Genomic DNA, 24,743 nt, shown 5'->3' with positions numbered 1-24,743 from the left:
ATAATTAAGAGATGAACACTAGAAACTATAAAAATAATTGATCTATAAAAATGTGGTCATGCATGAGTCATGACTACTTGGGCACTGATTAGTGAATAATTGCATTTGTTAATTTATATAATGTGGGGCTAAGCTGTTTTTTAATTATATCTGTAAATTTCAGTCCAAAGTCCCACGTATTTACGCAGTATATGTAATTGTATATTATTAATCTTGATTATAAACATTAAACTTTGCTTGGTTGACTTTGCAGATGTTCAAATGTTTGAACAATTGGTTGACTTGAGGGTATAAGTCAATTAAAGTGTTTAGATTGAAGGCTGTGAGTCATGGTCAAGACCTCAACAAATTCAAGCAACTAATTAATCTTGTTTCTAGTATTTGGCTTGCAATTCATATGAATATTCGAGGAAAAATAATTTGGATTTTGGCACTATATAATGTTGCGACATATATTTAATCATGTGAAAAATATATGTTGAATTTGTAAAAGATTCTATATACATATAATAGTGACATAATTGTTGTACTACATTAAATTGTCAACTCGGTTGTGTGATGTATTGTAATACTTACAACCCAATCTTAAACAGTAAGACAATTTAGATGAGAGTAATTTTAAATATACTAATGTAGTATCTTATACTATTATATTATTACTCTCTAAATTTTGTAGTATTTAAGTAGCAGTATAAAAGCAGTTCTGAGCATCTCCAATGGCGGACGTCCAGTCGGACATCCGCGACGGGCGACCGGGACGTCCGCCATTGTAACGAAACAACTCGGATACGGACGTCCCGTAAGGACGTCGGATGTCCTCGGACGTCCGAGCGACGGGCGGGCGGACGTCCGCCATTGTGGCGTGGGTCGGACGTCCGGTATTAATTTTTTTTATTGCGGGAAGTCCTAGTGGGAAGAGCGGATTGTGCAGGGGAAGTCCTAGTGACGTGGCAGTGGGATGAAAAGTCCTAGTGACGTGGCAGGAGGTGTTTTTGGGAAGTCTTAGTGGATGTCCGAGTGGGACATCCGTGCATTGGAGATGCTCTAAGAGTATCGATGTGTGGCTCAGCACAAACAATGTGCTGCTTTGCTGAGAGAGTGGGGCGAGGAGCAGCCACGACGTTGGTCGGGTATGAGGCGTTGGGTGCGGTCGTCCGGGGCTCGGTGACCCATTAATTTTTTTTTGGGTATATGATTATGACATGGATTAATTAAGAGTGATATGTGATTATGGGGTTTTTTTAATTATGTAAACTATCAACTAATTTTCGGTAATTATATTTGTAATAATTTATTTTTAATTTAAAAATATATGAAAATAGAACTTACAAAAATGATACTCCCTCCGTCCTAGATAGTTTGTCCCATTTTTCCATTTCGGTCCGTCCCACATAGTTTGTCTCATTTCACTTTTTACCATTTTTGGTAGTGAATCTCATATTCCATTAACTCATTCATACTCACATTTTATTATAAAACTAATATATAAAAGTAGGACTCACATTTCACCAACTTTTTCAACTCACTTTTCATTACATTTCTTAAAACTCGTGCCCGATCAAAGTGAGACAAACTATCTGGGACGGGGGGAGTATTATAAAAAATAAAGTTGGCTAAAATTTGGTGAATGAGTTGTTAGTGTTGGATTGAAATTTCAAATACTAATAGGTGAATAATAGTATATTTTTAACTAAAAATGTGTGCAGTAGAAACAATAAAGAAAAAAGCCAACAAAATCTATAGATCCACATTGAACACTTCCCTGATTAAATTTCTCATTTTCTCTTATTAATTGTTCCACATATGTAGTAATGTAAATTTTATGTTTAAGTAAAAATGTGATTCAACTCATATTGACTACTATTAATTACTAAGTGTGAAATTAAGTGTTTGGAATCCTTGTTAAAAAAGAAATTAATGTTATTTGATTTACTCTGCTTGGGTTTCATGTCACGCTTTTCAATAAATGCGACTTTGACATATTCAGAAGAATAACCGGACAAAGACGCCAAAACGAAATCGTGTATTAAATGAACTTTGAAACGATTTTTTTCATTATACTTCCATTAAGTAAGAAAATCCAAATTTCACCTGTGTTTTTTTTATCGAAATATTCTAGAGGTATTACAAAAATATAAGGCTAATATTATTATAAAATAGTACTGTAGAATTTCATTATTAGTCAAACGTGAAAACTAATTGTCGTTTTCATTTACAAGTTTTAGTTTCTTGCTATTTGTGATTATTCAATCTTTCGTGTATTTCTCTTTCGGTTTGGAAATGTTATGAGACCATTCATTTCTAGTGGATGGTGTTGGCAAATAATGCCAATATATGTAAATTGTGATGCTCATTTGCTTTTGTTTTTATGTGTTCGTCTGTTGCTTTTCTTATATAGTAGTAATAGTTCTGGATAGAATGTTTGCATTTGTCTATTAGTTGATTTTGTCCCTTACTATAGTTTTTATTCTGAATTGTTTCTTTACTATTGCTTGCCAATTTAACTCCAACCATTTCTTGTATATAAAAAATTACTACTAAACAAATTATAAGCAAACCCCATACTAGCTAGTTAACTAGATATGCATCAATATTAATATCTACATATATATACGAAGTCCAGTTTTGTTGACAATTTTTTTAAATTGATAACCGACAACTATGTCAACAACATACGTTATAGATATCAATACGAACACATTTGTATGTCAATTAAACGTAGTTGACATACATATATCTTCTGTTAACATCTAAATTTACATGTCAACAGAATCAATTTAAAAAAATTATCAACTGATCATATCGCTATATAAGAATATATAAATAAATTATAAAGTACTCCGTATTATATTTTCAAGGATGCATTGTGTATACTTTTCTATTCAACAAATAATTTTCTGCAAAAATCGATCAAAGTTAAATGTCAAGCAAATAATAAATACGGATATTTTCACAGCAACAACAATGGAGAATGAATCATTAATGCATTATTACAAATATTATTTCGTACGAACTTTTTAGTTTCAAATCTCATTTATATTCAAATAGTTTTGCTGTTGGAAAGCAATAATGGACACATCATCACCTCACTCATTGTGTCAAGAAATCAAAGAAACTAATGTAGTATACATACAATATGATTTGCCTTATATTCAAAATCAATACATTGTATAAAATGCAATATTTTTAATAAAATATGATTTGCCTTATACATAAAATCTATTACTACTATTTATATAATTTAATAGCAACGGTGTAAATATGATAATATTAATCGTTTATTATTATAAGAGTGTGTATTCTAATAAATTTTATGATGAACTTTTCAAATAGATATGCAAATAATTACAACTCACCAAATAAAAAAAGTTTGGCATTTTCTTGTAAAGAAGAAATGTATAGGCCATCGCCTAAAATGTGGTAATAGTAATAGTTTATTTATATAAATTTATCTAATTAATTTACTAGTATTGTGTAAAAAATGTCTTACTTTGATAAATTATTGAAATTCACCTTTTTTAACGGGCATGACATCACATAATAATTAACTAAATAATTATAAAGTACAGCATAATTGCTCTATCCTATTGGTAATTAAATAATATACAAGGAAATTACAGTGGAACTCCAATCCCCATTCACAGAAAATCTTGAAATAACAAGACTTTCATTAGTTACTAAGTTAAGCATTATGTTAATCGTTAGAAAACAGATTTCTTGTAACACATCACACACACACATACACACACACAAATCTAATTATAATAAAATTTAACATTCATAATTCCATTGATTTCTTTAGGTTTAATCTTATTTTCTTGGTTGTTTCCTTTTCCACATAAAATCACGAGGTTTCATTGCATCTTGTTATTGTGTGCTTAAGCTTGTTTATATAACAGACTTTCATGAGAACATTAACAACTAATTAAAAAATGAAATTCAAGATGATTACTTAGCTTAAAATATTAAAATTAGTTAATGAAAGAACCTAATTAGGTTGAAATCAATGTAGATTAGTGCATAGTATTTATTAGGAGAATGAATTAATAACTAGAATCCCCCCAATACAAGAAATTCACTACAACAACAAAAAAAACTGCTAAGGACATTTTTAATGTTATTAAGGTCATTAATTTATGTCTTTGATTATTTTATCAATGTTTCATAAAGTATCCCAACTAAAATTAGAGGACAACAAAAGATTGAGATAATTTTACCCTCAACTTAGGAACGATTTCTTTTGTGTCTTAAATTATGATTAATTTTAAAAAATTTCAAACACTAATGATTGCGTCTCAATTTTTTATCCTTAAAACATAAGGTTTTTTATATGCGAAATTAAAAATTTTTTCATTGCTAAAAAAAATGGAAGATACAAAGATAAGCGCCGCAAAAGGGGTTATAATTCCTTTTTCAAGGATAATTCATTTATACAACCAACTTTTCGAAAATTGCAGTTAATTAGATAATTTCCCTAACTTATTCTAATTCTGTATATATCATTATATCAACTCCATTTCCTGCAATTTATTTCGTGTGTGCAATATGATAATACTACTAATATGTGTGGTGCATTAGAGTGAAAAAATAAATAAATTTGAAGGTTTAGTTAGAATCCCACATCCCACCCCCTTTTCACAAATACACTCCATGTATAGTAAGAATTTTATACTTCTAGTAAACATTTTGTGCATAAGTTAAAAATTGCACCTAATAGAAGTATGTTCCAATCCGATCCAAAATTGCCAAACCTAATAGAAATAGTACACCAAACCTAATAGAAATACGTCCCAATCCGATCCGAAATTCGAATATTTCAAGTAGCCGACTGCTCGGGACGCCCTATCCGAGCCGTCGGCACGCCAAATTAAAAAGGGAACACTTCTTGCTTCCTTTGAACACGAGCTTGTCCCCTTGAATAAAAAGAAAATTTACAAACCAACAAATATAGAAAGTTGTAGTATTAATTTCAACTCACGTGTGATTTAAGTAGACCCCAAAAAATATAGATGTGACCCGGTTCGAGCCGGTTTAATATCCCAAGAAAATTTCACGAACCATCCCATGCAATTATCACAAAATTTCTCTATAAATACTAAACCAAACACATGCTTAAAACTCATAATCTCAAAAGCCTCTAAACCAAAAAAAAAACAAATCTTGCTCTCTCATTTCACCAATATGGCAATCGAGTCCCACAAAATTGGCATCATCGGCGGCGGCATTAGCGGCCTCGCGGCCGCTAAGCAGATGGCCAAATATGAGCCGGTGGTTTTTGAAGCCACCGGCTCTATTGGAGGGGTTTGGAGGCACAGTTCGTACAAATCAACTAAACTCCAAACCCCTCGCTGCGACTATGAGTTCTCGGATTTCCCGTGGACTCATAGGGACAACACGAGCTTCCCCTCTGCCCAACAGGTCTTGGATTACTTGCACTCGTACGCTGCCCACTTCGACATCCTCAAGTTCGTCAAGTTCCACTCCAAGGTCGTCGAGCTCCGCTTCGTCGGCCGAGGAAACGACGATAAATCAGCCCAATACGGGACCCTCCTCCCCGGCCACCCTGTCTGGGAAGTCGGGGTCCGGGCCGAGGATTCGGAGAATATTATTAAGGTTATTAATTGTTTATCAATTATGCATGCATGTTTTTTTATATAAAATGATACGCAGCAGAAATTAACAAAAAACACGTAATATAATAATATTTTATTATAATTATATAAATTGGTTTATGTAGTGGTATTCGTTCGAGTTTCTCGTGATCTGCACCGGAAAGTACGGTGACGTGCCGGCGATCCCTAAATTCCCGGGAAACAAAGGCCCGGAAATTTTTAAGGGGAGAGTTATGCATACTATCGACTACTGCAAACTCAACGAGACCGAATCGACTGAGCTGATGAAGGGGAAGAAGGTCGTCGTCTTCGGCTACAAAAAATCGGCCATTGATTTGGCTGTCGAATGTGCAGAAGCGAATCAAGGTATTTTTTTGGGAAATTTCCTAAGTCAGATTTGTGGATTAATATTTGATGCTGCATGGAATTTTTTAAGTAATGTGGACGCACAAACTTGGACTTGGTATTTGTTTTAATTAATTTGATTTCAAGTTTATAATAATGAGAAACATTATATATTTATATGTTTTTTTAAGTAATGTCGAATGATTCGATGAGTCAACTTTGCCATTTTGGGATTATTTTAGAAATTGAATTCAAAGTCTCAGAATCTTTCTTCTTGTTTCACACCCTCACTCCCACATGTAACGATATTTGAATCATTTAATGTTGTTTCACCAACAAAATTAAATAGGGATATGTTGTACTAGTTTTATTTTTTATTAATTCTTGGTTGAATATTAGTTAAATGCAGGCTGCTTATTTGTAGAAAAAATAGAGCCAAACAAAAAGCACTCAAATTCTCATTCTTTCAATTAAATATCGGACAATGATGGGTCATATTTTTTTACCTCGTGTTCGGTTTGATAGATTAGATAAGATTAGATCTTATAAATATTATTCGACCGGTACATAATTCGGCAACAATGCCATGTAGGATTAGTCTTGACGTTCTGAACATTGACAGACACATATCGAGCCAATGAATGAGGTGCTAAAAAAGTTGTTTTCTCGTTCTTAAAATATTGCCAAATTGTTTATACTTTGCGTGAAACGTTGTGCAAATGTGTCTTTTATCACAAAAAATCATATGAAAACCATCGTCTTGAAATTTAGAATATGTACTCTCTACCAGAATATTTTTTTGCGTTCGCCCCTGCTTATGTGGCCTTCCTTCGTGACAAAATTAATCTCGGACTAATTTTTTTCGTGGTGCTGCTATAGGACCGGACGGGCAGCCCTGCACCATGGTGGTGAGATCTCTGCATTGGACAGTTCCACATTACTCAGTTTGGGGTTTGCCTTTTTACATGTTCTATTCAACAAGGGCATCTCAGTTCTTACATGAACGCCCAAATCAAGGATTTCTCAGATCCCTCCTTTGCCACATGCTCTCTCCAGTGGTAATAATTCTATATGATTCTTCATAATCTTGAGCTTCATTTTGTTATGATTTGATGTTGATGGATGCCTTGATTGCAGAGGAGGGCCGTGTCGAAGACCGTCGAATCCTACTTGACGTGGAAGCTCCCGTTGGAGAAGTACGGGTTGAAACCCGAGCACCCTTTCGAGGAGGACTACGCCTCTTGCCAGATGGCCATCCTCCCCGAGAACTTCTTCTCGGAGGCCGACAAGGGCAGCATTGTCATCAAGAGGTCGGCCGCGAAGTGGTGGTTTTGGGAGGGGGGTGTCGAGTTCGAGGACGGGACGAGGCTGGATGCTGACGTGGTCGTTCTCGCTACTGGTTTTGACGGGAAGAGGAAGCTGAAGGCGATTGTCCCGGACCCTTTTCGCTGCCTCCTCGAGTTCTCTTCTGGCATGATGCCATTGTACAGGTAAATGTCACTGTCTTAGGCCATTCTTGGTAGATAGATTGAAAGAGATATTCACCGTTGATTCTTGCAGAGGAACAATCAACCCTCTGATTCCGAACATGGCGTTCGTAGGCTACATCGAGAGCGTGTCGAATCTGCACACAGCTGAGATACGGTGCAAGTGGCTGTCGCAGCTGGTGGACGAGCAGTTCAAGCTCCCGGGCGTGGAGAGGATGCTGAAGCAGACGACGGAGGAGATGGAGATCATGAAGAGGACGACTCGGTTCTACAAACGGAGCTGCATCTCGACCTTCAGCATCAACCACAGCGACGAGATCTGCGAAGAGATGGGGTGGAGTTCTTACAGGAAGAAGAACTGGATTGCAGAGATCTTCAGCCCTTACAGCAGCCAAGACTATGAAAAGGAGAAATAAAAATCAAATCTTGATATATAAATATGTCACATCCATTTTTCTTTCTAAGTACTAACTATTGTATGCTGTTCAATTTCTTTTTACACATGGAAAATAAGATGTAGTGAAGGTAGATCAAATAATGTAATTTCAAATCAATAAAATGTTATTTATCATATTTTTCTATGATCATGTAGTAAGTTTTATTTTACCAAATCAAATCAAAAGATACAAAACACGAGAAAAAGACAAGGTTCCCTTTTCAATAGATGTAGTAACAGTGATACATCAGCATCATATTCTCTAGAAAAGTAGGCATAAATTTCCACAGAGGAAGATGTTGAGAAGGTGGATACGGGTCGTTTTCAGACGCTTTTAAGAAACTTCAAGGTCTCATCGATGTGCTTCTCGGGTTGGAACTGATTGTTGTAGACAAGGCGACATACTCCATTGTTGTCGAGGACGTAGGTCTGCCTTCCAGGAAGCGCGCCAAAGAGGTCGGATGGGACGCCCCAGTCTTTTCTGACCTTGTTGCCCTCGTCACTGAGTAGGGTGAACGGGAGTTTGTATTTCTCCGCAAAGGCCTTGCACAACAACACGAAACATGAATTAGGTCAGTTCCCATTACAAGGTTCTCTGTATATGCTATATTGTCTTTCGACAGTGGCAGAGAAAGTAACACGAAGCTAGCTGAGATGAGACTATTGAGCTCTAAAGTGAGACCTATGGTCAAAAGAAGAGAGTGTAACTAGGAAATGTTTTGAAGAAAACGAAATCACTCTCCTGAATAAACGCAGGAATCAAGATTGTAAACTAAGCTATCTAGATCTTTAAATATTTTCATTCATCAGATGGTATTCGTATTTAGTAAGTTACCACCATATAACTGAAGAAAATCTATCGAGTAAGAGCTTACGAGGCTTTGAAAATGGATCAAACGATATTTTTCAGTTCAAAGGCGGATGAAATTTACAATGACAAACCAGAAGCAACAAAGTTAGTCTCTTATACCTTGTGCGATGAGGTATCATCACCACTGATCCCAATAACCTCGGCTCCTGCTTTCTTGAATTTTTCGTACGAGTCTCTGAAAGCACACGCCTGCAAACATGTGAAAACATCAACAAGTATAATATTCTGTAAGAATCATGTATGCACAACAGATTTACTACTAACTAAGCAATTTCTCAAATGATTTTAAAAACTAAAACAGATGAAATGCTAGAAGATACAAGGCAGGTATCAAAGATGAAGACAAAACTACAAGATCATCTTATTGTGGAAAGAGTCAACTTTCCGGAACTAGACTTGCACTTAACCAAGACAATATGCCTTCTCATTATAGGATAGATAACAATCAGCATTCTCATATAAAAGAAGATATGTGTAATATTTTCAAATCAACCAAGCTAATACAATTCGGTCCCAAGCCCTTCAAGATTCTTTCAATCCAACATTTACTTTTCCGCATTTCAATTCGATTTTCCAACATACAATTCATGAATACAAGGCACTGCCATGCTTCATTTTCAAACTCTATAATTGCAACTTGATTCCAAAAGGTAAACATGAATTCTTGAGCTAAAACATAGAAAAACACCAAGCACCTAAGTGCCATTTTCATCACAAGTTTAGTTGGACTACTCTCAAACAACATACTACAAATCACATTAACAACACACACACACACACAATGGTACCTGCTTAGTGCAGCCAGGGGTTTCATCAGCAGGGTAGAAATAGACAACCACAGGCTTGCCTTTGAATTTGGAGAGGCTCACACTCCTCCCATTTTGATCTTTCAATGTAAATGATGGTGCTTGTGTCCCTTCTGACACCTATACATATCACATTTTCCCATCAAAAAACAAAATTCCACTACATATTCCAAACCAAATTATGCAATCTTGGTGTATGTACCTTGGCGACAATGGCGGATTTGGCAGAAACAGGAGATGGGATAGAGAGGTGGGACGAATTAGAGAGCTTGAGGCCATGGAATTGGGACTGTGAAGATTTTGAGAGAATGGGGAGATTGTGAGAGAGTGTTGGTTTTGGGGTTTGAGTGTGGAGTGAAGAAGGGAAGGAGTGAGCTGTGTGCAGAGAAATTGAAGCCATTTTGAAGCAATGCAGAGCCTTCTCTCTCCTATTCTTCAGCAGAGCTGCAAGAACTAATTTAATTTTAAAAATTTAACAAGAATTGGTTAAGAATTGAAGAAAAAGATAAGGCATAGGCCATAGATGAAGTTGGTGAAAGGATTGATGAAGACAGCGTGGACAATTTGTATCCCACCGTTTTAATGCTCTAGTCTAGGCTCGTCTTCACTTCTAGAGTGCACAGGTTTAAATTATAGTGATAAATGTCAATTTTTTATTTATTTATTCAAAGTTTTTATTTTTATGAAAGTAATTGATAGTAGAATGATAGTATTAAAATTTAAGACTTTTCTTTTCGAGCAATACTACAGTCTACAGCTTTTTCCCGAATAATAAGACTGATAAAAACATACAAACCCTAAACCCTGACATTCAAAATCCCCAATTGTGAAACTGAAGAGATCGAATTTGACTAAGAAGATGGAAGGATTGCAGAAGGCATACAGCAGTGCGGTATCACAGGTGCAAGAATCGGCGGAGAAATTCAACACCTACGCCTCTTCTTTGGAGAAAGCTAAACCTCTTAACTCTTCTCTTTCTTCTTCATCGGTGGCAGCGTTATCTGTTGACCAGTCTGGCCGGTTGGTCACCCGCTCCTCAAGGTACATCCATGTTCTTATCTTTTCCCTTGCGTTAGAGGTCTTGTAGATGCCAAAAATCTTTGCTCATATATCTGATTGTGTATATAGTTTCTCTTCTGATTTGTCTGTCTTTAGCTTGCAAAACGACAAGTTTGTGGCCGTTTTTGTAATTATGGCTGTCTGTAGTTCAATTGCATTTCGATTTGGGGGATATGAGGGTATGGGGATGGTTTGATCACATCGTGGTATCAATTCACTAGGTATGGTAGTGTTTAATTTTAGCCACTGAGGACGTGATTAAGCTTCCACCTTGTTTAAATTATTGTAGTCGAGGTATGTTGATTGGATTTTCGCACTCTTAGTGTATCACGAATTTAGTCTTGTTGCAGATCAGAGAATTGAATTGCCAGATTGATTAACTAATTGGCAGGAAATTATGCAGCTTAGAGAACTGCAGGATTGAGTTGCTAGTTTAAAGGAAATTATACATGAGCGGTTAAAAATTTAGGGCGCTTGTTAAGCACTTGTGCGGTTTCGTGTATAGTCACCTTCACTTAGTGTGATCCAGCATACTTGTCTTGTAAGTTGGAAATGTGGAGATGGAGTGTCAAGGAAAATCGAGCCTTGCGACTAGAATAGAAAGAATCAAGACTACCATAAGTCATTTACTTTGGACAGCTTGTCAGCTTGCATATATGAATTTGACTGCCATTCGGCCCTCTAAAACAACAGGTCCTCATGGTTACTAGTGAAATGACTCCGTCATGATGTTAATATACAATTTTAGTTTTCTTGATCGAGATAACTACGGTATCTTGTTATGAATTTGGAGCTGCTTTTTTCATCGTGGATTTTGTTGCTTTTTTCCCTTTCGTTTTTCTCGTGTTATATTTAAGATTGCTTTCCCAGCTTTACTAATTAGTCAAACCAAACAATCTCCCTGAAAAGGGTGACTAAATGTGTATATAGTATACCAAATATTGCATTTTTTCATGTGTGAATAGTCTCATCTGAAAGTTCAAGTCCAGAGCACTTGATTTTGTTTTCCTTTTTTCTTGTTCTTTTTCTGATGAATTGTGTTACGCAGGCAATTTATATCAGTAGGGACTTGCTCAAAGCTTTGTGCATTTTGCTTTGTTGCTGGAGTGTTTATTGGCTACACTCTGAAGCGACGTGTCAAGCGCTGGGCCTCGAGAATTCTCAGAAGGCTGAAAGATGACTGAAGTAGGTCGGGATAAGGATAACCAAAAATTGCTTGAGGTACTCCAAATAGGAATATAAGAAGACTTTCCGAATTCTTTCGCCAGATACATACAGATTGCTAGAAAATCGCTGAATGTTTACACTTTTCTGGAAAACAAATACTGACTGCTATTCTAGATGCGGGGGATCGAACCCCGTGCCTCTCGCACTCTACCATTTGAGCTACATCCCCTTTCATATAAATACTTTATTAATTTAATAACGTGTCATTAATCCGATCTCCTCTTCACGCACGTGATAGTTTATTAGTTTGATTTTTGATTAATCCTAAATTCCAAATATAGATTGCATGTGGCTCCTGCGAGAAATGCTGCATTCAAATCTGTTTCCAGATTTTGTTTGGAATCAAACACCAATTTAAAACTACACGAACTCAAATAATTCTAATTATACCGAGTAATTTTGAGATTCTATTGACAAACATTACTATGGACATAAACTGTTCGATAAAATGTCTATATTAAACTTGAATTTATATTAGCCCGCTTTTGACTTTACAGAAGGAGAAAGGAAGAGGCGGCGTGATGCTTTGTAATAATCATGCCTCTGTTATTTAATTATGTTTTTTCACATCCTTCGCCATGTGAAGGCCTTAGCTGCAATCACATGCAATCATTATTGAAAGAATTATATAAAACTACAGCACACAGAGGTAGTGTATATGATCAAAAAAAGCAATCTTGATTCTGCAGATTTGTTTGATTCATCAGCAATCATTTGATTAGCTGTCTTAGCTTTGCATTAATCTGATTTTGATTTGCTTTTTATGTGATGATTTGCAGTGGAAGCATGATCTGATGAGAGAAAGATTCATCATTTCTGTGGTAAAAGCCAAAGTTAAAGCTTAGATCAATGGACAACGACGGGGAAAGCAAGGCGACGGGCATCGCGCAGATTGTGAGCCTCAAGAGGTTCCTCCAGAAATGGCAGACCGCCACAATCGGCTCTAAGGGGGGCTGCAGCCCCCCTACGCATCACGGGATCTCGCCTGCGGTTACGAGGAGGCTGAGGACTTCGAACTCGTACGCCGAGTCAGATGAGGACGGGTGCCAGAGCCCTGACCCGCCCGTGGATGTCCCGAGAGGCTACCTTGCTGTGTACGTTGGCCCTGAGCTTCGGAGGTTCATCATCCCGACTAGCTACCTTAGGGACCCCCTGTTCAAGGTGCTGCTGGAGAAGGCGGAGGAGGAGTTCGGGTTCGATCACAGTGGCGGGCTGACTATCCCGTGTGAGATCGAGACGTTCAAGTATCTCCTGCAGTGTATGGAGAATCACAGGAAGGATCAGGATGATAAGGATTGATGATTAAAGGTTGATATTTCTTAACTTAATTTGTTCTTCATTTTGGAATTTGATATTGTTTAGTGACTCAATATTTTGATTTGATCAATGAAATATGTTAGGTGCAAACTTAATCTTTGTGATATGGAATGAATTTTAGGAAGTTTGTGTATATGTTGGTTGATCGTTACATCTTACATTCTTACTACTTGTCTTATATTCTAATGAACAAAGCATTTTTAGACTGAACACTAATCATTGCCCATTTCATAATCGTGTTTTATTTCATCAGTACATGTTCGGATCGAGTGTTTGGATTCGAACTTGACTACGTGCATAGAACTCAACAATTTCATTGTTTTTTGGCCGGTAAATTGTGCGTTATTATCTTAGTATAACTTTTTTGGTATCATACTTTGACAGTTTGATGGATGAGATAGATAAGATTGTACGGATTGATAGGATTTGAGGTTCATAAATAACCATCCAATGGAAAAATTAGAGTGAAATTAAACCGAGTTATCAACGAATTATGCAAATAAAACATTTGATTAAGTTGGTAAGAATTGATCTTTGAATTGAGATTCAAGGGCTTGGTCGGGCCGTAAATCAAGCGGGCCTAACTTTTACTAGAGATATTTGGGCTGGGCCCGAGCGAATGATCACTTTAGTCCAGCTTCATAATTGATCAGGTCTAATATTTCATGGCATATCTTTGAAATATAATAAAATAAAATTGGAAATTAGTAATAAAGAAAAAAAACACATCCATGTTACTATTATACTCAAGATCTTTAACATTTCTATCTCTAATATCATACATTGAATTTGTTTAGTGATATGCTTTACTACCAATTTGACAAGGAATCTATAAACATCATATTTTTAGTATAAGTCTTCATATTAATCATAAAGTGCACTTTCAATCAAATAAATTATTAAAATCAAAACGAACATCTTTTATCATTTTGGCATAAAAATATTAATTAAAGATGTTGGTCTTGAAATGGAATGGTGAGTGATGATTATGAGATAAGGAGGAAGAAGAAGGAATATACATATCCCTAAACAGACGGTGAAAGCACATGCATTTTCTTGTCTATGCCTCATCTTTCTCTTGCAGATATATGGATTAATTATGCACTATAAATGTAGAGAGAGAAAAGTGAAAGAGGTTAATTTTGTATGGAAGTACACTATCTATTTCTATTCTCTCAGACCAGTCAGAGATTTATCATCTCAAATAACAGCCCACAGAAATTGGGTATTCAATCACATGACATGTTTCTTGTTTACTTTGGAATTTAGTCACCTTTTGAGACACTCAAATTCAAGAGCATCATCATTTTCTTTTCTTAATTATCTCTAATTTAGTTAATGGATTCAAGAAAAAAAAAGTAATCTAAAGCTTAGTGAAAGATGCTAAGTCATAAAACTGATCTGTAAATAGTACTCCCTCCGTCCATCATTTAAAGAGTCATTTTGATTCGGCATATATTTTAAGAAATTGTTTGACTTTATGGAATATAAGACCTATTTAACGAACACAACGAAAAGCAATAAACGAAGCAAAATAATTCTCAAAGTTAATTTGACTTGTTGTGGAAATAATTCTTGAAGAGACAGAAATGAGAAAATGTCAAGAATATATTGGTGATTTAGTTTCTTCATGCAACAATTATGATCGCTTTCATATTCTAAAGAAAATATCCAACAAAAGGGTCTACATTATGTAAGTGGTCAAAATAGAAACTTTAATCCAAATAGATTTTATTGATCGATTTTATCGACTTTGTTGATGCTACTATGTTAATTATTCGCCAATTTTGACCCTTTTCCATCAAAAATTAAATATGCTAATACATGTCCTTTCAAGAATTGATGGTGTTATTGACTTGATGATATGGAGAGACAGCAATATCTATCTATATATTGATAATCAAATTATTTATTGTACAACATATGTAATTAAGTTGCAAGTAGACCAGCAAATTGCACCTCAACGATATATCATATTCATATGGTCCCTTTATATTTTGTGGGCCGAAACCAGATTATTTCCTTCCTGTTGGCTACGGCCCTACTATATGGCCCACTTTTGATTTTCGTTTATCTATCAATTTAATAATCGAAGTATCTTATGCTCGTTTTCGAATAGTTAGAGATGTCAAAAATGGTCCGAGAACCCTTCTTTTACATCCGATTCAAACTATCAAAAGTTGTTTGGGCCAAGCCAGAGTGTCGGCTTGCCTTGAAAACACGGATCACTTTGGCCTGGCCCAGGGTCGAACTAGTAAAATTTCAATCTGCCCAATAATTAGGGGCGAAGAAAAATAGTTCGTGTTAGAAGTTGTGTTGTTGTTTTTTCCGTTTGATGTTAGTAAGAGTTGTTATTTTTGGTGGATTTGTCGTATTATTGAACTTTCGAGCTTACCATTCTTTTGATCGAATGCATTTTAGTTTATGGAAAATATTGTCTAAATCAATTAAGTAACAGTCCGCTATTTGTAGTCACAAAATTGCACGTAATCAGTTAATATTATGCAACTTTGTTGTGAACAAACATCGATCATTTTCTAGTGTATTTAATTATGGATTTGTAAAAGATGGAGAATTATAGTGCCAACTAGCAAGTGTGTGTTAGGTGTGTTGTGTTTTTGTGTTAAAAAACATGAAATCTATTAATAGAAGGTGCATGTGGAGGCATCAAGGGCACTCTTCTACCTACATTTTAGTGAGCAAAATATTCATAATTAGAATAATCGAACGAAATAAAATAAAAATATATAACCTGGTTTGGATTCGGATCGGATTATATTTTTTTCTTCATGATTCAAATATTTTGTTCGATTCGGATTACTTTTTCTTAAAATAAAAAATTTGAATAATAGTATTCAATATAAATATAATTTTTAAAATAATGTGTTATTTAAATATTTTTAACTTAATATATATATATAAAAATTACTAAAAAATACTCCAAATATTTTAGATTTTCAGATATTTCGAATTTTATGGTTTCGATACAGATTTATTTATAAAAGATTTTATTTTTAAATGCGAATTTTTATATATTTCTGATCGGTCCGAAGTTATATTCTCTCATAAATCTGAATGTGTAACCCGAACCTACTCAAATGCTTTGCTCATATCGCATCCTTTTATCGATACAAGTTTAGCTCCAAATCGAAGTCGAATTGATATTGAAATTACAATTTCAAATTATGGAAGTATACACTAAAAACTTGTGTCACCAACTTCTCAACCCTAAGTGTGACAAACGAAGACAGCTCAATAAATAGTGTCTAAATTTGGTTCTTGCGATAAAGCCCATCAAATGGTGTGAGGTGACATTTAATTAAGGTGGACTATACTTTTAGTTACATTATACCTAATTACCTATATATATATATATATATATCCGTTTGGCATTTGTTCTACGTTTAAGAATGGTTCTATCTTGATCACAATCCTATATATATATATATATATATATATATATTGATGCTTTCTTTTTAATATTTTTCATTTTATAAATAAACACACACACACAATTGAGCCAATAAAGGAGATTTAAGAATACAGTTGAACCAAACAAAAGTTTATAATTACTGAAACTTTTTCTCCACCCAAAAAAATATGCCACGAGCCTATTTCTTTTAAGAAACAATAATTCGTAAATCAAAAAAATAGAATACCCCTAATTTCTAAATCTTGGTCAGATTCAGAGTGTTAAACACAAATGCATAGTTGTCATCTCTGTTGAAATATTAAATGTAAGTGGGAAAACAGTTTTGGATGAATTTACATTTTATGTGACAATAGAGAATGTATCAAGACTTAGTATTATAAAATATTCAAAAATAAAACACTTGTAAATAAATCAAATTCTCCATGTAGTAAGAAGTTTTGGATTCAATTACTATCACTTAAATATGGGTCATATTTTAAATTTGGTTTAGTATATACTAGCTTGTTATTGCATGAATTACTATAATCAGTTTATAAATCTCTAAAACTTTAAAAAGTAGTGAATAAATCCTAATTAAATTTGAGATAATATATGAATTAGGGAGAAATGTTGGCCGCGAATTAAATGGAAAATAAGACAATGAAAAACAACTTTGTTAGCAAGACTTTTTTTTTCTTCAATCAATAAATCGAGAATTCAAATTGTTGTGATAACAGCTAAAATGGGAAACCATTATTTATTACTACGATAAGAAAAATATTAAAAGATGCTATAAAAAAGGGGATGGAGCCATACAAACATAAATAAATAAATAAATAAATAAAAAGTAAATAGGGATATGATTATTCATCTCGAATTCAGAAGGCCGAAAATTGCGCTTGTCTTCTTCATACTATTCGTTTGTCTTTTCCCTTCAGCCTTTTTTGATAGCTAATTGCCATAACTCCAATTTTCCCTTTGGAAAGAGAAGAATTTTTTTATAGTTGAAAAAATGGTTACAACCACAAAAAAGTGATTGGTTGGGTGTCATAAATAACAAAAAAAGTTACTTAATAACATACGAGTGGCACGCTAATAGCATTAGCAACAATAAAAAAAATTCTAATAATAGACAAGATACATGCCAACATCACTAACTACACATGCACATAAACAAAATGCCAAATTAGTTGTGGGGCACTGCGATTAAAGCATAACCAAAAATAGCATCAATGAACACATTAAAATAAGATTGTATGTATGTTGCACCACTATGATTTTTTTAGATTTTGAAAGAAAGAAACATGTTGCACAAAATTAGTAATGAGAAAAATAGGAAGAAATTTGGTAGAAGCCACCTAGGTTTTAGATTTTAATTAAAGGATTGTAAATTTTGGTTGGATATTTAATAAAATTGAGATGATATAGAATGTAGTCTTTCGAATTAATATAAAAAAAAAGGAAAAATAACTTACTATATTTAAAGCTAGTTAGATAGCATGTTGGTAAAATGAAATATTTTTTTAACTTAAATTAATATGTAGATTACAGCGTAAATTAAAAGTGAAAAACAAATACATATAACAAATCAAACCAGCTAAAAAAAATCAAATTAGGTTCATTTTTGTTTAAGATTATTGATATTGGACAAATGAAATAATTTAAATATTTTTTTTTGCAGGTCGTTAACTAAGGAATGTTGGCTATTCTAGAACATTGACTCTGGAATCTTGTGATGCGATGTTTGTAAATTTAAATTTAGTTATAAACTTGCGCCGTTATTACTATAAAATCTTGGTGGAGTAAATAAAGCCAAATTTCAATTATTTAAAGAATCATTTTTTATACTCCAGATGAAAGAGCTAAGTGTGATTATTTTTATAAAAGTTTCTTAATAATTGTTAGAATTTAGCAAATAATGTAAAATATGTTATCTATATACAGACTAAGATAAGTTAATTGACTAACTCATTATGTCGGCGGAATTCGTGAATAGGTGGTTGCTAAGAAAAAGCAATTCAATTATTCGTACATTAATTAAAAAAAAACTATATCATTCTATTATCTTTTTCTGCTAAAATAAAATTTACAGTCAACAAAACGGTGAGCAAAAGTTTACGAATATACACAATAGAAAGTCTACAATTTTTTTTAAAAAAAAGACATAATCATATTACGAATCTAAAATAAAGAAAAGTAACGACTAAAAGGCAGAAAAAAAATTGTGACAACAACTATAAATCTAAAACAACAACAAATTAAATCTAAAAAAAACAATATTAAACTTCACCACCACAATAATAGAAAAAAGAGACGAATAGCGAGACATTTGTGCATCAACAAAATTAGTCTCAACGATAGTCACAAATACCAAGAAACGGAAAACTCAAAAAAAAAGAGCAATAACTAAACAATTATGAATTATATTAGTCGATAATTTTAGAAAATTTAAATGAGTCATTTGTTACATTAGAGCATCTCCAATGCACGGATGTCCCACTCGGACATCCACTAGGACTTCCCAAAAACACCTCTTGCCACGTCACTAGGACTTCTCATCCCACTGACACGTCACTAGGACTTCCCCTGCACAATCTGTCCTTCCCATCGCCCTTCCCACGAGGACTTCCGCAATAAAAAAAATCACAAATTCACAAATAAAGCGCTTTACATTTACGGAAATGAAGTTCAACGAGCCGTATATATAGAGTTTTTTTATAAAAAAAATTATAACTCGGACGTCCGCGGCGGACGTCCACCCGCCCGGCGCGCGGATATCCGAGGACATCCGACGTCCATACGGGACGTCTGTATCCGACTGTATGTGTTACAATGGCGGACGTCTCGGTCGCCCGTCGCGAAAGTCCGACCGGACGTCCGCCATTGGAGATGCTCTTAGTCGAAAACTACTAATAAGGTCAAAAGCACCCATTGTTTGGGCTCTAAGTATACAGTATCAATGAAGGACCAATTTATAAGTGTGACACATATAAGACAAGTGTTTAGGCACTGTCTGAAATATGAAGACATTAATTAATTGGGTAATATGTCTTATTACTTAAGCAATTAGTCTCCTATTGCTTGAAATATCATTGTCCCATGCCCAATATATGTTTCCTGCGCCACAATAATGTCGGTAACTAAACATGCATTAATAGTAATTAAACATAATTATCTTTAATTGTACCATCATTTGAAAGTTACAAGTAACATCAAACTGAAGCCATCTTGGCTGTTCTGACTTTTCTTAAGAAGGCATCCAACATTTTCAACAATAAATAACAGAGTGAACTTCAAATCTGATTCGTGCTAATAAAAAAATTTTGAAAATTTAAACAGATTCAATATTTGATTTGGCTCAATGCGATTATTCAAACTACAGAGTTTACTTCTTTCTTTTCCGTCCAACGTCTATCCAAATTAATCGTCGTTTATTTTCGTGTTCAGGGCTTCATAAAATTAATCGTCGTTTATTTTTGACAAATTTCTCTTTTCAATAAAGTGATCTCATTTTTCACTAATAATACTTTAATTAATTTTTTTTTTCTATTTATCTATTTTCTACTTTATTGTTTTAATTAATATTTACATCATTACTCTATCATTTGAGGATTTCAAAAAGAAGATGAATCGCATTATATACTTTAGCAGATGATACCATATTTTACTATAAAAAATAAAGATGTGGATTTGATTAATTAGTTCCACTTTTTCCCTATCTAATTAAATAAAATGGTATGCCACAACTTTTTTTGTGGGGATGAGAAAGGCAGATAGGAAACGCGTTACAGATAATAGTGTTACCAAATGCGTTTACTTAACAAATCTCTTGTCTTCCACTTAACTTTAGCAAAATTATTTAATTACAAAATTTTTGCATAAAAGAACTAATTAATAAACAAAAATAAGTTGTGTCAACAACAAGAAGGTTGATCTGAACAACCCAATCATTATTTTATCTGTATAAAAAATTGCGTAATTTATGCTAATCCAACCTAAGTCGAACACATTGATAAAATAATCCATTAGTTTGTTTGACTCGTTGTTTGTGCTTGACATTAACAAAATTTAAAGATGGCTTTAATATAAAATTATGTACTATTAATTAAAGTTGATTGGTAGATAGTTCCAAATGGTGCTGGCAAAAGTGAAGAATAGAAGCCAAAGTGCAGTAGTTTATTTCATAATGTTGAATAAATTTAGGTTGAAAGCGACTAAATTTGTTGGCGATTTGTGCTTTACCATTTTTTAACTATATATTTACTTGGAATAGTTAGGAAAGATGTATTTTTTTACTTTAGTATGTTTTTTGTGTGCAATAATGAGGATTGACTATGTTTTATACTACTAATATACTAGGAAAAGTTCAAATGAAAAATCTTGGGATGGCCGTTATTCTGCATGTATGTGGTTTCTTTGTCGGATCTTAAATATTTATGATTCATGTTTTTTGTTTAGAACTAATTACTTTTATTGGCGGCTTGATAAGTTAAGGCGTTGTCGTATGTTGTATTGTCATTTGTTGTTGTTCTGTTCGGACACTTTCGCTTACTTTATGATTTGAGATTTTCTAATCAAAAAAGCGATTCCCGTAAAGTTCATAGTTTCGAGGGAGATTTTGTATAATAATCATCCTTTACTGCTCGAGAAAAAACAATCTTCCGAACATATCAAATAAAAAAGGTATACTACCCATTTTAATTTTTTTATGTTACAAAACACTCGAATAAAAAAAATATAGTGATCAACAAAATAACAATACATAACCACTTCCAAATATAAACCAAAAAACAATGAAATCAACATCAACACAAATATAAAATTAAACGTTCTGTTTAAAATCACTGCATAAGAAAACAATAACTAAAATGTACAATGTTTAATGTTAATTATTTGATTTTTAATGGTTTTGATGAATCTATACATCTTTATAATATTCATGATAGAGACATTGGAATCACTCCAAAACTACAAAGGAATGAAATTCCTTAACGTAATGCGACCTTTTTTTTATTAATAGCTAATACATTGGGCGAGTCGGAATTTGGAATATTTTGAACTTTGTTAATGTTATAATAATTAATATGTATTTTACTTTGCAAAATGTCAAGCCTTATTTAGAAACAATATCTACTAAGTTTCTATAGCTATTTTCTTTCTGGACTTTGTCAGTTTCTGACTTTAGATGAATGCAGATTATATACAAAAATAAAGAACACACCTTAGACTTGTTTTTTTTTTAAATAAACCAATACACCTTAGACTTTATAAGTATTAAAGCCTTAATTGCAAATGTTTATTACATAGGGTAAACGGTAATAATATAGTACTACTCCGTATTTAAGTTTTTCTCTTTAAAATATGTGATTTAATTTTTTATAACAATATTTGAAATTTTTTTATACTGGTAGTATTTTTCTTACGTTATTAACTTTGTAGTATAAAATTTGTATTAAAATAATTGATAATGAATGAAGAAGTAATTAAATGCACTACTGTATCAGTTGGAGACTTGATTACATAAACAGATCAAGTGACAATGATACTTATCATTCATTTATACTTAGCCAACCTTTGTGGCCTCCCTCAATTATTATTTTTAATATTTCTAATCATACATCCTTTCTCACCAAGTCTACATCATATCAAATTCCACCACAAAATTTCCCATTTCCAACGTGGCTTTTCCCTAATTATTCACCCATTTTTAGACTAATTCATGTAGTAACATTTTAGTTTCTCCTTAAGGAACTCATGTTTACCAAAATCAGTTTTATTTTTTGCATTATTCATTTTTACTGTATTATTTTTCAACTTTTGTAATTTAAATAAAAATGCAAAGAGCAATAGAACTACAAATTCATCAATTCAATATCCACTTTGGGAAAAGGAATGAATAACAGCAATTACAAATACTGAAAAACATTAGCACAAATATCCCACTGATTCGAGATTATGGGTTAATCTTCACCGTCAATTTTCACTCTCTTTCTTCAATGTATATAATCTACACCGCTAATCATCTCCTTATTAACACTGCTCGACAAAAAAGGAAATTTCCGAAAATAAAAAAAGGGAAAAATATACAGCTATATACCAATACATGTATGTTGCTGCGACCACACCCGATCCCACCCCTCCCCCGGCAATTTCAGTTACCATTATTAATCGCCGTCGCCGTCGCCGCCGAATTCAGCTGGCGTAGAATTCGACGAGTTCATCGAGCGATTCCGGCTGAGGATCGGCATTCTCCAGCATCCAGAGGAGGTGCTCGAAGAGGACGACCTCGCAGCCGACGGTGATCATCGCGTCGTTGTCGTCGCCGGAGGATCGCCGGTCGACGAGCTCGCGGAGGAGCGGATTTTCGAGGACGTCGGAGGTGATGAGGTAGCGCCGCCTCGATTTGCCTACGTAGACGGCGTGGAGGTCGGCGGTGGCGGCGGCGATTGAGTACGATTCGTCGTCGTCGGAGGTGTTTGCGGCGGCGATCGAGCTGGCGCCGGCGCGGCCGAGCTTGAAGGACTGCATCTTCTTCAGGACGGACTTGATTTTGGTGAGCTTGCCTCCCTTCGCCATTGATGAATGCAGAGAGAGAGAGATCGCTGAGAGAAGAATTGGGGGTTTTGAGGGGTTTGAGAAATGGGAAGGAAGCTTCGGTATATAAAGGAGAGGGGAAGCAGAGAAAGAGAAGAAATGGGGCATTAAATGGGTAAACGGGTGGGGCCCGTATAGACAGGGTCGGACCCATGGTTTTTCGGGTCAGGTCTGGTCTGGTCTGCTCCGTGCAAAACCATCGGCGCCTTTTGACTGATTAAACACCTGTTTTTATTCCTTTTTTAAAAATTATATATAGATGAATTTTATTTGGTTTTATTTCCTTTCCGTTAGTTACGCAGTCCGAAATTTCGAGACATCCGCTTCACCGGGAGCACGGGCGATCAATGCCGGAGCACGAGTTGTGTCGCTCCACGAATGGGCGACCTGTGACGTTGCTTCATTATTTATTTTCTAAATCTGAAATTTTGGTGTTTTATCTATAAATACGTTCGCTTGTCACTTTATTATTCACACTTTTGTAGTCTCCATTTTTCTTGGCCGTAATTTTAATTTATTTTATTTTTGACGAATTTTCTTATTGTTCGGGTGAATTATAGAGACTTTTACCTACGATGAAACTGTTAAAGTCAATCCGCAATCGTCATGATCACGAGTACCCAATGCTGAAGCGTTCTGATAGTCAACGAATGGGCGACCCGTAGATTTGCATTATTATTTATTTTTCGCAATGGAAATCTGATTTTTTTTATGTATAAAGATACACATTGCATATTTCATTATTAGTATCTTATTATTTTTACATTCTCCTCGGCATCTCTTACTCAATCCATCCTATAAAAATAGAATCTTTTAGGACGACATGAGTTTTAATATGCATTTGGTAAAATAATAAAGAAATAGAAAGAAAAAAGAAATAGAAAGAAAAGTAACTGAGATATTGCTACTAAAAATTGGGCCCCTCCTCGTCAAATAATTTTTTTACAAAAAATAAAAGTGTGTTATTTTTATGGACGGACTAAAATAGAAAGAGTTTCTATCTATATGGGACATAAAAAGTATAATTTTAAATTATGATTATTTTATAACTAATTCTCTCGTCGTGTCGGATAAATTATAGTAAAGTTAATGTGCAATTGCTAACATAGTCAAGTTTCAGTGATTTCATTATGTGGTTGGGTAATATAACCGAGTTCGGAGTAGTAATTTTTTTTAAGTATTTACTTTTTTGTTTATATTAATTACATACTTGTTACTTTTGTATATTTTATATATCCGCAAATTAATTTAATTTAATTTAAATTTTTAATTAAATAAAAAAAAGTACTAAATGAATACTAGCTGCTGACTAGTACGTAAACAGTGTGCGCTGAAACATATAGTGCCAATAGATATTGATTGGTAAATATTGTAATTATCTGAGTGGTTAGAATTTTTTAATGTGTCTGAACTGGGATTTTTGAATGTCAGGCATATCATATGTATATAATAAAAGTGTGATTTCTATTGGAGGGCAAGTCATTTCATTTGAGAAAACATATAGCAACTTCAAAAGCTTTTTTGACTTTTCATATTTTAACACTCACTATTACTACTAGCTTTCATCATATGGTACT

The 24,743-nt window shown here is 34.0% G+C and overlaps 5 protein-coding genes across 6 annotated transcripts; 3 read left to right on the top strand and 2 right to left on the bottom strand.

Annotated features, from left to right (window-relative positions):
• Window positions 1-5,153: 5,153 nt before the first annotated feature.
• On the top strand, window positions 5,154-7,892 carry LOC121796234 (probable flavin-containing monooxygenase 1). The gene is made up of 5 exons (XM_042195022.1): window positions 5,154-5,613; window positions 5,738-5,978; window positions 6,837-7,015; window positions 7,095-7,447; window positions 7,518-7,892. Exons 1-5 carry the CDS (start codon window positions 5,182-5,184, stop codon window positions 7,858-7,860), a joined length of 1,548 nt encoding a protein of 515 aa, XP_042050956.1. The 5' UTR covers window positions 5,154-5,181; the 3' UTR covers window positions 7,861-7,892.
• A 192-nt stretch (window positions 7,893-8,084) lies between these two features.
• On the bottom strand, window positions 8,085-10,129 carry LOC121796235 (peroxiredoxin Q, chloroplastic-like). The gene is made up of 4 exons (XM_042195023.1): window positions 9,760-10,129; window positions 9,540-9,677; window positions 8,851-8,940; window positions 8,085-8,423 (listed from the first exon to the last, which is right to left on the bottom strand). Exons 1-4 carry the CDS (start codon window positions 9,955-9,957, stop codon window positions 8,205-8,207), a joined length of 645 nt encoding a protein of 214 aa, XP_042050957.1. The 5' UTR covers window positions 9,958-10,129; the 3' UTR covers window positions 8,085-8,204.
• Window positions 10,130-10,290: 161 nt separating this feature from the next.
• LOC121793556 lies at window positions 10,291-12,058 on the top strand. Its single transcript, XM_042191586.1, has 2 exons — window positions 10,291-10,598; window positions 11,665-12,058. The coding sequence occupies exons 1-2, from the start codon at window positions 10,417-10,419 to the stop codon at window positions 11,798-11,800; spliced, it is 318 nt and encodes a 105-aa protein (XP_042047520.1). The 5' UTR covers window positions 10,291-10,416; the 3' UTR covers window positions 11,801-12,058.
• Window positions 11,699-13,301, top strand: LOC121793555 (auxin-responsive protein SAUR50-like). 2 transcript variants are annotated; one of them, XM_042191584.1, is made up of 2 exons: window positions 11,699-11,837; window positions 12,623-13,301. In XM_042191584.1, exon 2 carries the CDS (start codon window positions 12,693-12,695, stop codon window positions 13,140-13,142), a length of 450 nt encoding a protein of 149 aa, XP_042047518.1. In that variant the 5' UTR covers window positions 11,699-11,837; window positions 12,623-12,692; the 3' UTR covers window positions 13,143-13,301. The 2 variants fall into 2 exon arrangements, with proteins under 2 accessions (XP_042047518.1, XP_042047519.1); XM_042191585.1 differs by lacking the exon at window positions 11,699-11,837 and adding an exon at window positions 12,196-12,492.
• Window positions 13,302-22,419: 9,118 nt separating this feature from the next.
• Window positions 22,420-23,233, bottom strand: LOC121793931 (auxin-responsive protein SAUR76-like). Its single transcript, XM_042191953.1, has one exon. It carries the CDS (start codon window positions 23,146-23,148, stop codon window positions 22,765-22,767), a length of 384 nt encoding a protein of 127 aa, XP_042047887.1. The 5' UTR covers window positions 23,149-23,233; the 3' UTR covers window positions 22,420-22,764.
• Window positions 23,234-24,743: the final 1,510 nt, after the last annotated feature.

This window comes from Salvia splendens, chromosome 3 (genome assembly GCF_004379255.2).
Source record: "Salvia splendens isolate huo1 chromosome 3, SspV2, whole genome shotgun sequence".
In the NCBI taxonomy this organism is placed as follows: Eukaryota; Viridiplantae; Streptophyta; class Magnoliopsida; order Lamiales; family Lamiaceae; genus Salvia; species Salvia splendens.
The sequence above is the reverse complement of the archived record's forward strand: the minus strand, read 5'-3'. Positions and strand labels throughout refer to the sequence as shown.